General features: G+C 39.3%; 1 protein-coding gene across 1 annotated transcript in view; it reads right to left on the reverse strand.

Annotated features, from left to right (window-relative positions):
* Positions 1–14587, reverse strand: part of LOC119730511 (SH2B adapter protein 1-like) — a 36142-nt gene extending 21555 nt beyond the window's left edge. The window contains exon 1 of the mRNA XM_038203477.1: positions 13258–14587. Coding sequence (XP_038059405.1) covers positions 13258–14022 — 765 coding nt within the window. The 5' untranslated portion in view covers positions 14023–14587. The remainder of the gene's footprint in view (positions 1–13257) is intronic.
* Positions 14588–15819: the final 1232 nt, after the last annotated feature.

A 15819-nucleotide genomic window follows, 5' to 3' on the forward strand; every position in this document is an offset into this window, starting at 1 on the left:
TAAATCTCATGAATGGTTTTCTTCTGTGAAAACCCAACCATGAAATAAGAAAGTCCCTTTTTTTTTAAGACTTGGATTTAAAGAAAAAAAAATGACTACATGTATGTTATTTGTAATTTAGTCATTCTATAAATTTGGGGTCCACTTTTTTCTGTCCCTGTTACATCTGATATACAGTATATGATTTTATAATTCAGGATGCACTCCATGTATTCTTCCTCCAAGAGTGACTACAAGTGAAGAAGTGACCTACATGTACATGTACCAAACAAATAAAAATTAGTCATTTTAAGTGTCGTTTTTTTAATGATACTCCTTTACTTGCGTGGTAAATTACAAAGAACCACGGTAACAGGGACAGGAAAAAGTCACCCTTTGGACCCTAAATTTATAAATAATAATAATAATTGACAGCACTGAGTTATAAGGCACACTTTATCTTCAAGACATTCAAAGGCACCAGTCTAGATGGAGAAGAGAAAAGTCAATTTTGTGTTTGGGTTGGAAAGGTCAGTAAGAAATGGTACGTGTAAGCCGTGCGTATAATTCTGTTTCCGATATTTACATGTACTGGTATATCAGTCAGTTTAATTTCATGTATTAATGTTTCGAGTTTCAGGCAACCTTTCAATTTTCTTATCACGATACATATTCACATTCAGTATTGAAAACTCCTCTAAAAAAAATAAGTCATTGTTTATATCTTTACGGGTACTTCCCTGTAGATGTTTTCAAATATTGGAACAAAATTATACTTCCCTGTAGATGTTTTCAAATATTGGAACAAAATTATACACACATCAGCGAGATCACGAACCTCTTACGAAAATATCTTTTTCTTAAATTTCACACTGACACACGTTTAAATTTAGCCATTTGATTTGTCTTGCAAAGTTCACTGAAATGCCACCGCATCTCCCACAAGTACAACACACAGAGGTGCCGCCTCTCAAGTGGGGTACATTTTCAGACACTCAATTGTATAGACTCCTCTGAACTTAAATTGAATGCACCTGTGCTCTTCAGCACGTCCAATGTTGTTGCCTGAAGAATTTTCGATTGGTACGTTTTATATGAACAGAAAGATTCCCCTTCCCCCCCCCCCTTTTTTTGGACATTTTCAACCCTCTGAAAATGGTTCTATTTTTGGTAGTATTTGCACCAACACCGGTAATTAGTCACCGAAAATAGGTGTGAATTATTGTCAGGTTGCAATTAATCCGAATATAACATAACCTTGTTTTGCTAGAAAAAAAAAATTAAAAGCAAAACATATTTTTCGATTGAAAGTCACAAAAAGCACAGGGAAGAACAACTTTAATGATGAGATCTATTAAAAACTGAACAGCATAGCGAGGATTTTGATGCAAAGAGCATGTAATGTGTACCGGTACATCTCCATAACCTGAAGAAAGTTTGGCAGAAAAAAACAAGTCACAATCATGAGCCGATTTTTATTTCAACGACCACAAAAATAATAATAAAACAACTTGCCCTGAAAATTTTATGAAATTTTCTCAAAGTGAGCTTTAAAATTGCCCTGAGCAACATCCCCTATTAAAACGCAATTTCTGAAAAAAAACCTACACACTGACCGCTGGGAATATCACAGACCGGAAGACGAACCAGTGTAAGTTACAACGGGGCCCGGGGAAATCATAAAATAATTCCAGCAGCTCTCACGTCATTGTCGGCGGCAGCGCACTCTTCACAGCAATGTATTGAATGTGATTCCGAGAAAGCTAGCAGGATGATTTGTGAATACTTAGTCCAGATTTCGTTTAGTGCGTGACACAAAGACACCATCGGTGCAATGATGAGATCTTGACGCGGGGATGAAAACAGATGACACCGCACTGATAAGCGTGAAATGGAGTGTCCGCTTTACAGTGTTTTATCTCTGAGGCTATTTGCGGATTCGAGTTTTTTATTCTGCACTTTTCAGAGGTCTTGGCCATTCCCAGAAATCACTGTGTTACGTGTAAAATGTTATTAATTAAATCCAAGTAGATGCATGTACAGTTGTACACACGTATACTGTGCGTACATGTACAATGTATACAAGTACATGTACATAATAGATAGCAAACCTGCATTTAAATTGTAATGCAGGGATAGTATTCATGTCTTGTATAAAAAAAGGTTTTTTGCTTGTCTGTACCGTACCGTAGATAGCAAACCTGCAAGGGTTTTTGCTTGAAATTTTAGGAAGACTAGTTTTTTTTTAAGGGGAATTTGACTAAGATGAGTTGTACTGATCTTCTTATCACCATGTTAGGCTATCAGCTTCGGTCCAAAAATTGGGCCACCGGTATCACATGATCGAAAGGAACAATGCTCATAGCGATTTTTGGCAAGGTATGCACATCTAGAGTTAGAAAATGTGAGATAGCTTTGCAGTGTGAGCGGTGGCAGTTTTTTTTTGGTGTTATAGAGGGGGAGGGGGGTTGATAATGGACATAATTCAAAGCTGGCAGGTAATTTTATATACATTTACATGGGCTAATATGCAGGCCTCAACTTAGCACTGGCCCGGCATGCAATGTCTAGTAAAAACTGCTGCATGTTGCAAAACGCACTCTTTAACTTGTATTGCCTGATGAGCTACATGTAGTAAAGAGGCATGCAACTTTTCCTCGAATCCACAGATTTCCATGTTTGTAAAAATATATTTGCATACATGTACGTTCACACGTGATTGGCTGTACATGTATAGATGCTGAGGCCGTGAGTACTTGTACATGATATGACTGCCCTGGTCACATCGTGTCATCATGGTTCGTCACGAACACACGCTAGCTGCCCTGGTGAGGTCAAGCCTTTTTATAGAAAATAATTACTTGTAACTACATGTACAATGCCATTAAAACACTAGAGGTGTATAACCTGTAGCAAAGCATAGACTTTTCCAATTTTTCTCTTTTTTGACTTCGACAAAATAACCACATACATGTAAAGTTGTACATGTAAGAATTTTCAACACAGCATGTATTGTTTTCTTAATATCTTGCCAAGAATTTTGGAAATTATGTAAGTAAACAACTACAAATTGATCCAAATGCATACTAACATGTAAACGCCCTCATATTGCAAAACAGGATAAAAAAAACCAAAATCATCTTTTAAGATTGAGAGCATTGTTAAGTCTAGATGCAGAACTAAACAATAAGAAGACCTTGCCGAATTGTTTGACCTCAAAATTCCCAGCAGATACATGGACATGAACGTTTTATTTAGTCTAAGATAATCTCCAAATATTTAGACTTTGGCACAAACAGTTGGCAATCTGTCAGTGAAGTTGAGTGAACGCTTGGCCCACATAACAGTCTTACTACTACATGGATGTGGATGAGTGTGCCATGAATTTCTGCACGTACATGTTGTACCACAACAAATTCTGACCTAAATACGGGATATTTGACTGTGAATCTTCATTAAATTAATGCACAGACACATTTAAATCATAAATAATATACACATCTCATTATGTCATAGTTTTCAAAAAGTATGATAGACTACCTTGCAGCTGTAAAAAACATCCCTGCTGTTGTTTTTAGGACCAAAAAATGAAGAAAATAATCTTACGAAATCTTGAAACGGTACACAAGCGGCGACTGAGCAATTTAATTCTGTAATTCTCGTTAAATTGATTGAGTTTTAAAGGGAATACCGATATGAACTCTTGCAAACATAGAACAACAAAACAAGCCAGCTATACTGGTTCCCTGACCTTACAATTCCCCGACGTCTATAAATTGCTCTGTTTCATCTTATAATTCCCTGACGTCTATAAATTGCTCTGTTTCATCTTAAGTGGGGTCAGGGAACCAGACTACAAGAACATGATTGCTTTTCTTGGTTTTTCCAACATCTACAAACACAAAACTTCAAAAAAGTCAGTGTAACGATATTTGCTATAAAAATTCCCTTTAACACTAAAAGGGCCGGGTTATTTTGACCATCTCTCAGCCTGGGGAGGGGGGGGATTCCGCCCCCCCCCCCCTAAGATCTCGGCCATCGAGTGACGAAAAATGTTGAAACTCGGTTCATGCATAGAGCAACTCATCATAAACATACCCAAGAAATTTCATGACTATAGGTCAAAGGGTTTTGGAATTATGGCTAATTAGTTATTCATATGTACATGTACATGTACGAATGGTATTGTGCTCTGTGTACACGACATACATGTATATATGGGAAAGTTCAGTTTTCATGGCGCATAGCGCCAGAAAGTTTTTCGCTGCGCGGCAACAGGCCTGTGGTCTGATTTTTATGTTTTTGTATCAAAAGATGCGCAAGGCTCGAGGCTAAAAAGTCATAACAGCTCGGGCCGCGGAAAAAAAAAATCAAGGCTATCGTGGAAAAAGTTGAAGGGGGGGGGGGCAGATTCCGTCCCCCAATTCTGGTTTGGGTGCACAAAAACTAAAGAGAAACATGCAAGGTAAGTTTTTGTTTCTGTGAAGATCTGGAAGGGTTCAACCCCCGGGCTAGATCCTGCGTCCTGCACTGGACGGGTGTGGTATAGTGACCCGAGAAGAAGAAGTTTTTTGTTGTTTTCCATTGCTCAACTTCAGTTCAACAGCAAGCACAATGACATGAACGAGAACAAAAAAACAATTTTGGTCTTGAGACTATGTTGCTCTGTATACTGGAATATTGTTGCATTTTCTGACAGATTTTGGCAGAGGGTAGCACACATATTGTGCAGGTAAAAATCTTTCAAATAATCTGTTGTCTCAAAAGCAATGAAATGGGCAAACTTTTTAAAAAGTGTAAACAAAGCTGAGTGTTGGTGTACACTACATATGTACATGTACCGGTATACATGTCACAATTCTGCATGAACGATGCGCCGACATTTGTGTACATGTACGGCAAGAAAAGGAAAAGTGTCAGGCTTCATTTCCTGACAAGCATCACTCTTTCATATGAAAAACCACCGGTTTACGTCATGTATGTATGTCACTCCTATGCCGACTGTCGCAATGAGTCAATGCGCCACATTCATTGTGTACTTTATTTTTCTTACTTCCTCAAACTGTTACAACAAATATAAATTGATAAAAATCCATGTTAAATCGTTGTGCACTGTATTGAAAATGTAATGAATATTATTTTCTATGCTTGGACTATATTTCTACCATGTACAATGTAGTGACAATAATTTTTTTGATACCGCACAATATCGAATGATCTCATAATACGGAAACACTGAAAATTAACCTCGGCGTGGAATTACAGTTCAGTGATTTTTCCCTCTTGAGTGGACAGTTGTGTGGAAAAGCCCTTTTAAAAAAGGTGACAGAAACTTGGTCAGATCTGTACAATCACACTATATGGTCATGTGGTCATGGTATCCAGATATGGTCCTTGTGGTCATGGTATCCAGATAAGATGAAAATTGTGCTTACTACCGTAGTCATCCAGTATGGCCTTTAGTTCTGGGGTGCGTTTTGGCGGTCATAACCAAGAATTGGTTCGGTGGTTTCTTGTCGGTGAATTTCTTCAGCAATTGTAATTGGGTTAGATTTACACGTGATCATGTAGTACTCAAATCCCCAACACAATTAACCAAAGAGAAACCACCGAACCAATTCTTGGTTATGACCGCCAAAACGCAGCCCTGCCCATCCTGCCTGTTTGCAGTTTCCCTAGAAAAATATGTGATGGCATGTACCAAAATATATGTTTGTGACGGCCTGGTACATACACTGTACATGTACATCATAGATACCGGTACATGGACTCTCATAATCCATTACCGCACAAGCCTATTCTATGTTCTATTCTATTCTATTCCTATTGTATAGTTTCTGTACAAGTAATAGGGTTCAGAAATTAACAGTTGAAATTAATATTTTTAGCCATGTACATGTATTTGAAAAACAAAATACAAATTAAGGTAGTTTAACACACTTGTGTGTTTGATATTTAAATTCTAAAAAGAAAGCTAAGAGGAAAGGAAAGGGTTTACATCTTAGAATGAAATGTAAAATTAGAGTCAATAATAAACTGTTATTTGTACAAAATATAGACAGGAGTTTAATTTTAGGACTATTTCAAAGAGGAGACTTTGTCAAATCTAATTTAGCATAAACCTCATTAACCAACTGTGCCTTGGGGGAAAAATATTGACACAGTAATCTATGTCATTAGAAAGAACTGTTACGCTGATGTAATATTTTTTAGGTAAAATTGACAGGGCACTCCACGGTCCGTCTACCAGTTCTCCAATCACGGCTATACAGTCTGTCAACAGACGTATCCAGGCTTGATGTACAGTCTAATTGGCAGCGACATGTTCAATTAGAATAACCAGATACAAATCTAATAAAGGGAGATGTTGTGGGGCAGACAGCACCTTAATTTATGCACACGTACATTTGTACTGTATGTACCCAGGTTTTTAGTTTACTATTTTTGTCCAAGCAGCCCAAACTGAATTAACAGATAATTAAACATGGCCTTGACGAAAATTTAATTTTGGTATATAAATTAAAGGGAATATACATCATTTGCTTTTGCTGTAATTTTCAGAAATGGATGGAATTGGGGGGTTGGAAATATATAGCAAATATAGTTACACTGACTTTTTTGAGGTTTTGGGTTCGAAAATGCTATAAAAACCAAGAAAAACAATCATTTTCCTGTAGTCTGGTTCCCTGACTCCATATAAGAAGAAACAGAGCAGTTTACATACAATGCGGAATTGTAAGGTCAGGGAACCAGTCTAGCTGGCTTGTACCCGTTCATAGGTGTGTTAAATCTATTGCAAACAAGTGCGATGGTCAATTAGGGCCAGTATTTGAAAAAAAGCCAGTGTTTTCCAACGCTGGTCGGCCGACCAGCGTTGGAAATTGATACAAAAATACCATTTTTCTTGAAAATGACAGTATACCAGGTGCCATGATTTTACAGGATGCTTTACACTATCATTCACTAACTGTCCAGCAAGGTATTTCAAAATGTTTTGGTAGTTTTATTTTTTGATGTTTGCAAATGTTGTATTTTCCCTTTAAATCCTTTGCAAAAATAGACTTAAGTTTGGCCCCCCAAAAAACAGAATTTTTTCCCAATACGAACAGCAAGTGCTTAAATACATATTTAGAATAAGCAAGTTTAATCTGGGTAAACTATGCATACAATACAAATGTATCGTGTTAGTAAAATTCACTAGTCGGTTAGTCGTGTGATCAATACAAGTTTGCAATGTTTAGATTTTGTTAAATTATTCTGATTAAGGGAGCACTACATTTTGCTCTATACATCTACAAATGGATTACCGAGCACTTTTGTTTGCTGAAACGTCCATTCAAATGAACATTATGGAAATTCCAAAATGTATGAATAGATACATGTACATGAATGCATGGAGATGTACCGGTACATGTGTACATCACTCTTCCATGAATGTCCCAAAGAGCTAGTCCCAGTAGCTACTAGCTACATGTACATGTACATGTAGTCACAGCACCTCGACCAGCCAACTACGGTATTAAAAAAATGGAGGTACAACTACAAATAGTAGTCGCCAAAGACGAGTGGCGACTAGTCCTAAACAAGTACAGCCTACATATTGTACTTTGTATACATTCATGTAGTGATCAGGCACTGATGTATTCATGTCTCATTCAAGGCTCAGGCCCTTTATACGTATACATGTACGTGTAGTACAAATACATGTGACTAAGGCCAAAAAAAATAATAGTTCTGCTTCCGGTTTCCCTACCTACCCTATTCTGACAGCACCTACCCTAATTTTTTTATTGCAAAAATGAGAATAACACACCCAAAACCATCAATTTCTACCTTTTAACCTTGACTACACGCAGACGCCTCCATATGATCGTACACAAAAAAAAATTGGCAAAAAAAAATTATTTCCCTACCTACCTACCCTATTTTCAAATGCCATGTAATCGGAAGCAGAACTATTTTTTGGGGGGGCCTAATGTGACCTGGTTCAAATTTCACTGCACTTCCTGAAGATTACGCCACGTTAATGAAACTGAACATGCAATCATATCTAATGGGGAACATTTTGTTTGCTTTTGTGCAATGCCAAAAAGTATTCCCCTTTTCCAACTAAATCAATACAGCACATTGTGAACATGGTTCCATTTTCAGATAACACATCCTTTCAAGGAAGTACCCCATTTGTGGTGGCGGCTTTTTCAAGCAGACATTTTTGGAACTTTACACTGTATTTGGTCAATTGTGTTTGAGCGCATTGAATCATCACCTAAATTAACAAGATATATTCTGCTTTTTCTCTCCTTTTTTTAAATACAAAATTAGCCAGAAGGTGTGTCAGCAAGCAGGACATTTTCGAAAAGATTATCTGGCCTTCATGTTTCCATACAGCTACGGTACAGTGTACTGCCCAACCCCCTTCAGAATGTAAAGTAAAAACAAAAATTGCTGTAATCCACCAAGATTTTATTGATGAAGAGCAATGTGACAAGTTTCTACGAAAAAAATGGAAAAAAACCTGAAACCCATCAATTACTACCTTTTACCCTTTACTACACGCAGTGAAATTTGAACCTTAGGTGTGTAGTAAACCTATACCTTAGGCCAAAAAATATATATTTCTGCTTCCGATTACATGGCATTTGAAAATCTATAGGGTACAACATGTATGTAGACCACATGTAGGTAGGGAATTTTTTTGGCAATTTTGTTGTGTACAATCATATGGAGGTGTCTGCGTGTAGTAAAGGGTGAAAGGTAGTAATTGATGGGTTTCAGGTTTTGTCCCTGATATTTCCCCCCAAAATTAGGGTAGGGGCTGTCAAAATAGGGTAGGTACATTGTAGGGTGACTGGAAGCAGAACTATTAATTTTTTTTGGCCTTACATGTAAATTTATGTGCACACAGGGGAATGTTACTTTTTATGTGGGCCTACACAGATGTCTTGCAGGACATTGTGGGATCATTGTACATGTAGCATCTACTGTACTGTATGTGAAGCTATAGCGTTCTGTACACGGTGTCAATGTTTTAATACATTTTTGCTCATATTTTTTTCAAAGTACTTTCAAATGATTTCAAACTTTCTCAAGTATTGAAACACCCTAAGACACATACATGTATTACGTTGAGCAATTGTTCAGAGTGCATTGATACTTTTAATAATATAACCAAATATATGGATGTAACATGCACTGCTTCCCAACCCGGTGGAATGACCCATAGCGTTCTGTAAGTAGAGCTACCGTACGGTACCGGTGTACTTTCCCCAAGAATTTGATGCAACCCTGTCAGTGAGTACTTGGATCGCATTATCAGAGTTTTTCACAGGCAGAGTGTGAAAATCATTATGCATACAAACTGGACACTCTTGGGATGCGTTCAATTAGGTGAAATCCTGGGTCAACCCAGGTTAGCCCTGTGACAATTTGATTAGGTCTTATGGCATGACCTGGGCAGCCACAACAGACCCAACCCAGGGAGCGGGACAGAAGAGGAATTACAGTACATCACACACATACAAGTAACACACAGGTTTGTTTATGGTGTAAATTGAGGAAATAATGTCAGTCAGACAGAGGGAAAGATCCAGAAATTTACATGCCAAATTATGTTTAAAGTACTGTCCATTAAGTGGCCAAAAAAATATGAAACTTTAGACCTATTTGAGGTCTTAACAGAATTATTCATTTATCTTATTCAAACTCCAGTCCAACATCGTTAATTTCGGCGAATGATGGAAAAGCAGACAATCTCAAAGTAGATTCTGTCCAAAATGGGCATTTGTCGATGGCTAGATAAGCTTTTCATCACCCTGTCAAATGTTTAAAAACCCAAGCTGTAAATCCACGATTGGTTGACATTTGACATTTACTCTTTGTAGACCTTGAGGATGTAAAGTAACTTGTGGTTTTAAACCTTTCCCTTTTAATGCCTGAGTTAACTTGGGGAAGCTACTGGAACACATCTGTCACTTGTTTCCACACTTGCAAGTTCGACTCCAAGCATGCATTACCTCTGTTTAATAACACGTGGTAGTCTTGTGAAGTCCCAACAAGACCATGGTCCGAACTTAGGTTCGGACCATCCCAACTTAAGTGTTGGAGACGTAACACTTAAGTTGAAATAATCCGTACAAACGTTGGGACCGCCTCAACTGCAGATGGGACTGATAATCTAGTTGGGGAGTAACAGTCTTAGGGTAATGTGCATTGATTTGATTTTTTGATTGTCTTCGTTTGTATCACTTTCAACTGCAATTCACATCTCAATGGCACATCTAAATCATAACCAATTTTGCAGTTAAACTTGGCATGTCACCAAGTCTTAGAACGACCACAGAACACATTAGTTTCATTGGGCAATAAATGCTGAAGAGGATGGAAGGGGTTGACGAAACAAGAGGACACAAGCCACATCCACAGAGTGTGGATTCAAACAGAGGATGTAGGCAAGGTCACTAGAAAATCAAACTTTCATCAAACTTTCAAACAAACTGCAGCTAAAAAACAAAAACAAAGAAGGAACCTCAGTAACACGATACAACAGGGGCATGCAGAATCCCGGCAAGGAATTCTAAAGTGAGGCAGTAAGCGGGAAGAAACTTGAGGAATTTCTTCACCACTGCACCAATATTCCAATAACATTCCACAATTCAATGTTCCATATTTCATCAAACTTTCAGCAAAAAATACAGTTAAAAAAGAAAGACGGAGGAATGAAGCATTACATGCACGTGGGTGGCGGGAAAATACAAAATGGGGAAATGAAGAATTGTGGAAAATTCTAGAGTGAGGCAGTACGACGAAAGAAACTTCTTCACGCTGTACCAATCGTACTAATTCAATCTTACAATCTTGATAAAGTTGTGGCATAGTAAATCACAAGTTTGCATTATTTACAAAGGAACCACAATTCTGTCCTTTTGGTTCTGAAGTGGGCATTTATTGACAGCCATCATAATAAAGATTTAGCATGTCTAGACTGACCCAGTGTTCCTCAGCATTGTACTCATCCAGGGGCCTCTAAAAAGTGTCTTGTTATCTTTTCTCCAGCCTGGTTATGTCATGATAACAGGCCTTGAGAACAGTCAAAATATGAAGCTTTCAACTTTTAATCACTGTCTGGGCCCAGCCTTGCCTAGTGGACCATAAAAAGGACACAAGCAGAGGCATCTCATACCTGGATATGGGTAAGGTATGTCACATTGCAATCAATGTAGGCCTACTGTTAGGTGGAAGTATTTCACCAATGTCATTACACTAAAGAAGAGAAAACCCTGATAAATTTATTCATTTGAAAATATTTTCCTGAAAAAAATGTCCTTCTCAATGCTTAACTGCTAATGATTTGATTTTAGCTCTAAATCTCTGGTCAACTCTGCCACAAACCCGACTCTGAAATCCACTGTCACATGAAAATCCGACTCCTATGAAAATCGGGCCCCTTTTTCCCTTTTATTGGTTCATCCCTCGCACGTGACAGGTCACTCTTCCCAAACGATCCTAAAAATAGCGTAGTATCGTACTCACGCGTGCGCACTACTACCAATGAGTCCACATTTCATGGAGTCGGATATTCACGCTACACCACCTCTGAACAGAAACTCAGTGGTGCTGTACACTGGCAAAGCGAGACATTTTTCATGGGGGAGGGGGCTACTGTACAATGTACAATGAGATTGAGATAGTGCTGGATCCGGCAGAATCTTCAACAAGGTTTGTAGCCTGCTGGAGCCAACAGCAAAGTGTGAAGCCTGCTGAATCCAAAAGAACTCGACAACAGCAAAGTTTGATGCTGGCTGATTCCAACATATCCTAACAACAGCTACCGGTACGATGAAATCTATAAGGCACGCTGAATCCAACATAATCTAATGGTAGCATCACTTCATGCACTTGATGCCTGCTGAATCTGACAGAATTGAAAAGTGCTGTAAGATGGTGCTGTCACAATGTTTTGTCAAAAATCACTCCAATAAAATGGGTTATGATCAATTGGGAAAGGTCAAGTCATTACCAGAGTGCGCGCTGCCCTCTTTAGGGCCTTCACACTGTCTGGCCCCGGGTCCAACATGAAGATTTCAGGAACCCCTTTCTCTCTATCAAGAATCTTAACACAGTTTCTACCTGGGTCCAGCACTCTACACGGGTAGCCTCCAACCCTGCTCCTGACCTGGGTTGAGAGGCTCCACCTGGGTAGAAAATCTAAAACCTACAGCTGACCCATGAACGCATGCTGTCATGGTTGAAAGTGTGAACACGACTCCTTGCCTACCAGTTTTCGATGGACCTGTGCTTTTTTTTCAACACAGGTAGGGGACAGTGTGAAAAGACCTTAAGTTTCTTAGGTGGGTTCAACGTACTTATGAAATGATGAAAACCTTTAACGCTATCTTGTTTTGAAAACAGAATGTCTTTTGTTTGAGAGACTTATGGAGATAGGTACGGTATGAGGGATTCATTAATGCATGACAAAGTTTTTGGTAAAGAGAGTAATACAACGAATGCCAAGATAGTGAAATATAATTTGTGAATAATACCAGCTTGAGGATCACAAAGTTATTACAGGAAGTGCGAGTCACGCAACCAGATTAGTTTTTGGTCATAAATCTCTTTTCTGAATCCGATCAAGTGTGCGTACAAGTAACGCAGGATTAATGCAAATATGATATGACATGATGTCTTATCACTGAGTAAATACAGAACTATCTGGAGCTGGACTGTACATAAAGGATGTTGGTGGATTTTGTAACCCAAGGTCAAGGTTGAATCCAAGTCCCACAGGTCACAGAACTGTCACTTACACCTGCCGGAATTTATCTTGCGATTAAAAGCTTGCACATAAACAGATATGTTTACTTGGGGTTTACTCAATTCAATACATGAACTTGTCACATGAAGCAACACCACAAACGAAGGACATTTAAAAAAAAAAAAGTAAATTATGGTCAGTCATCACAAATATATGTTCAAAACAACTTGGATCTGAGAATGTTCAGTACTTGGTCCCCACCACATAGTTGTATAGTCCGAGTATAAACTTGGACCCTACAAATCGCTTTCTTAAACATTGGGACATGCGCCAGACCCGATTTGTAGGGTCCAAGTTACTCGGACAGTGAGAGTGAGACTGAACAGTTGTACACATATCCAACTAATGCGGTGTCTTATTATTTACATGTTTCAGCAATGACAGAATTAAAATGTTCAAATTTCATTGAAAACCAGATGAACATGACAAATGAAGTTGCTCAATATTTGGACAGTACATGTACCTACCTTGGGCGGCGCATAAAAATCCAGCATGTGGCCCTCAAGTCGTTTGACCAGAACCAGTCGACTTCGCTCCCACTTTTGTTTACATTGATGATCTTCCCCCGTTAGCAAATTCACAATTCCCTCTCTGACAATGTCTTCTGGGGCATACCGGATCCCGCGTTCCCGGTGGTGCTGACCGGTGGTTTGGTGAGCTTTTCGGAAACGATTGATAACATGGGTAACATTCTCCGTCATGTTCCTGAAGGAAAATTTCCTGGGGAGTTTGACTTCGCTTCTCGGAGGAGGAGTCTGATTGACAGAGTTGATGTGGTTGCCGTCAAGGCTGGAGTTGCTGGAATAGCGACCGTTTGGGTCGCCGTTGAACATGGCTGTGGTCCCATTTCTGTTCCCAGGCCGCGGCCCGGAGTCGGACGATAAGAGCCTGGTGTTGACGTTCGCGTTGTTCTCGGACTCAGTGGGGCTGGCCGCCGGGCTACCGGCCGGGTCGTCGTGAGTGTTGGCGTTCTGTTGGTCTTCCCTCAGATCGGAGGGACTGACGGTGTTGTAGGCCCGTCGGACCTCGGTCTCGAAGTGGTCCATGAAGTGATCGGCAAATCGCCGTGCGAATCTGTTCTCGTCCACGGGTATGTCATCCGCGGGTGGGTTCTCCGTGATGAACTGGTGGTAGGCCAGGGCGAAAGTCGCCGCGGCTTTCTGCGCCTCCACTTCGCAGAACTCGTTGATGTCGGTGACTCGGTCGTTGTCGTGTGATTCCATCCCGTTCATTCCTATCCTGCCGTATTTTGACACACTTATCTGCCAATCGAAGCGTATAACATAATTCCTCAAACAACCACTATTCACATTATGTTGTTAAACTGAAAATCTTTCGAAAGGAAAAGGACTTTAAGAGACGTCTCTTCCGTTTCCTCGTGTTGAATTCCCCGTAGTACTGTACACACACTACGCGATTCGCCAATTTCCTGGTAATGGCAGTAGGGCATCTATATCTCTGCATGCTGCACTCAGTGCACTGACAACATGCACTACTGATAATCAACGTGAAAATAAAATGCGCAGTAGCAACTCGTGAGTCATTGCGCAAATAGCGCGGTTTAAAGGTCACATGAGTTCAATTAACAGGTGAATGACTGATTGATTGATCGCAATCAGTGAACTTGTGCACCTGCAAAATAGTCGCTAGTAATAGCTCGGATACTTACTAATTGACATTGTTTTCTTTTCTATTCTTTTTCAAACTAAATTACACAAGTATGTCGATTTCTTTTTTTATTGACAAGATTTTCTGTGCAACAGTGCAAGTTAGTTTACACATAGAGAAAGGACACACATGAACCATGAAGTTACTTCTGTCAAGTATGAACAGCGAACAGCGCCCTCTACAAAGTCTTGAAGGGTTTCCAAACCTCGACTGCGTTTAAGATTCGGCATCACCTGTGTCATCAGGCGCCGGAACCAATCATTCCTAGTCCTTTGTTGTCTAAACATATGTAGTAATGTTCCAAAAGTTTAGCCTGTCGAATAAGCCTTGCACTTATGCTGTCACACTATGTTTACGCGTGTGCTTCCCTATGGTGGTGCTCAGTGGGCCGTGGACCCCAACTGGCTAACTAGGATAGTGTGACGTCATTAGTACAGAGGCTTAAAGAGTTCATTGTTTCCGAAGAGATCATGAGCTGTCAAGTTCCCAGAACAGTCACCCAAAAAGTTAATCTCCAAAGGCGCAGCCGGAAAGAATTCAAGGTTTTAAGCGATCCCGTGGGGGAGGGGGGGGGGGGGGGCATGAACAGGTGACGCCGAAGTACATCCAGTAACTTTTTGAAAATACAAATCCAGTGCCGGGGAATCTGAACAGACCAGCTATGAAATCAGAAGATTGAATATGCAATCCGACAAATAAAGAAAGGGAATGAATCAGGACTGGATGTCAAGAAGCGAGATGATAGATATGGAAGAGTTCATCAAAATCAATTTCCCTGCCACTAAATGGTCGGTTTTCTGCAGTATGCCCTTTACGATTACTTGTGATACAAAATTACGATGGTTTCAATACAGATTGGTCCATAGAATCCTGGGCGTCAATTCTTATTTGGTAAAGATTGGTAAAGGGGAGAACGACTTGTGTTCCTTCTGTCATGTAGAATAGGAAACTCTGATTCACTTATTTTGCACTTGTGAGATTTCTTTATCGTTCTGGACTCAAATTAGTGATTGGATTAAGGAGACTTTGAATATTAACGTGTTTGTAGATTACGAGATGATTTTATTTGGCATACTTAACAAAAACTGGGGGGCCCTTAATTTAAGTCTTCTCCTATGCCGTTACCACATTTACAAAATGAAGATGAATGGTAGTAAACCGTCTCTTTTAGTATTTAAGAATGAGCTAAAACGATACTTGGAAAAATTTATATTTACTACAAATGGTGATCTTGCTATATTTAATGCGAAATGGGATCCATTCTCTCTTTTATGTAATGATTAATGTATTATTTGTTTATACTTATTGTAAAACGCAAGAGAAATGTTTCTTCTGAATAAATAAGTTTCCCCTGAGGGAAA

The sequence above is a fragment of the Patiria miniata genome, unplaced genomic scaffold (assembly GCF_015706575.1).
Source record: "Patiria miniata isolate m_02_andy unplaced genomic scaffold, ASM1570657v1 HiC_scaffold_22, whole genome shotgun sequence".
Lineage (NCBI taxonomy): Eukaryota > Metazoa > Echinodermata > Asteroidea > Valvatida > Asterinidae > Patiria > Patiria miniata.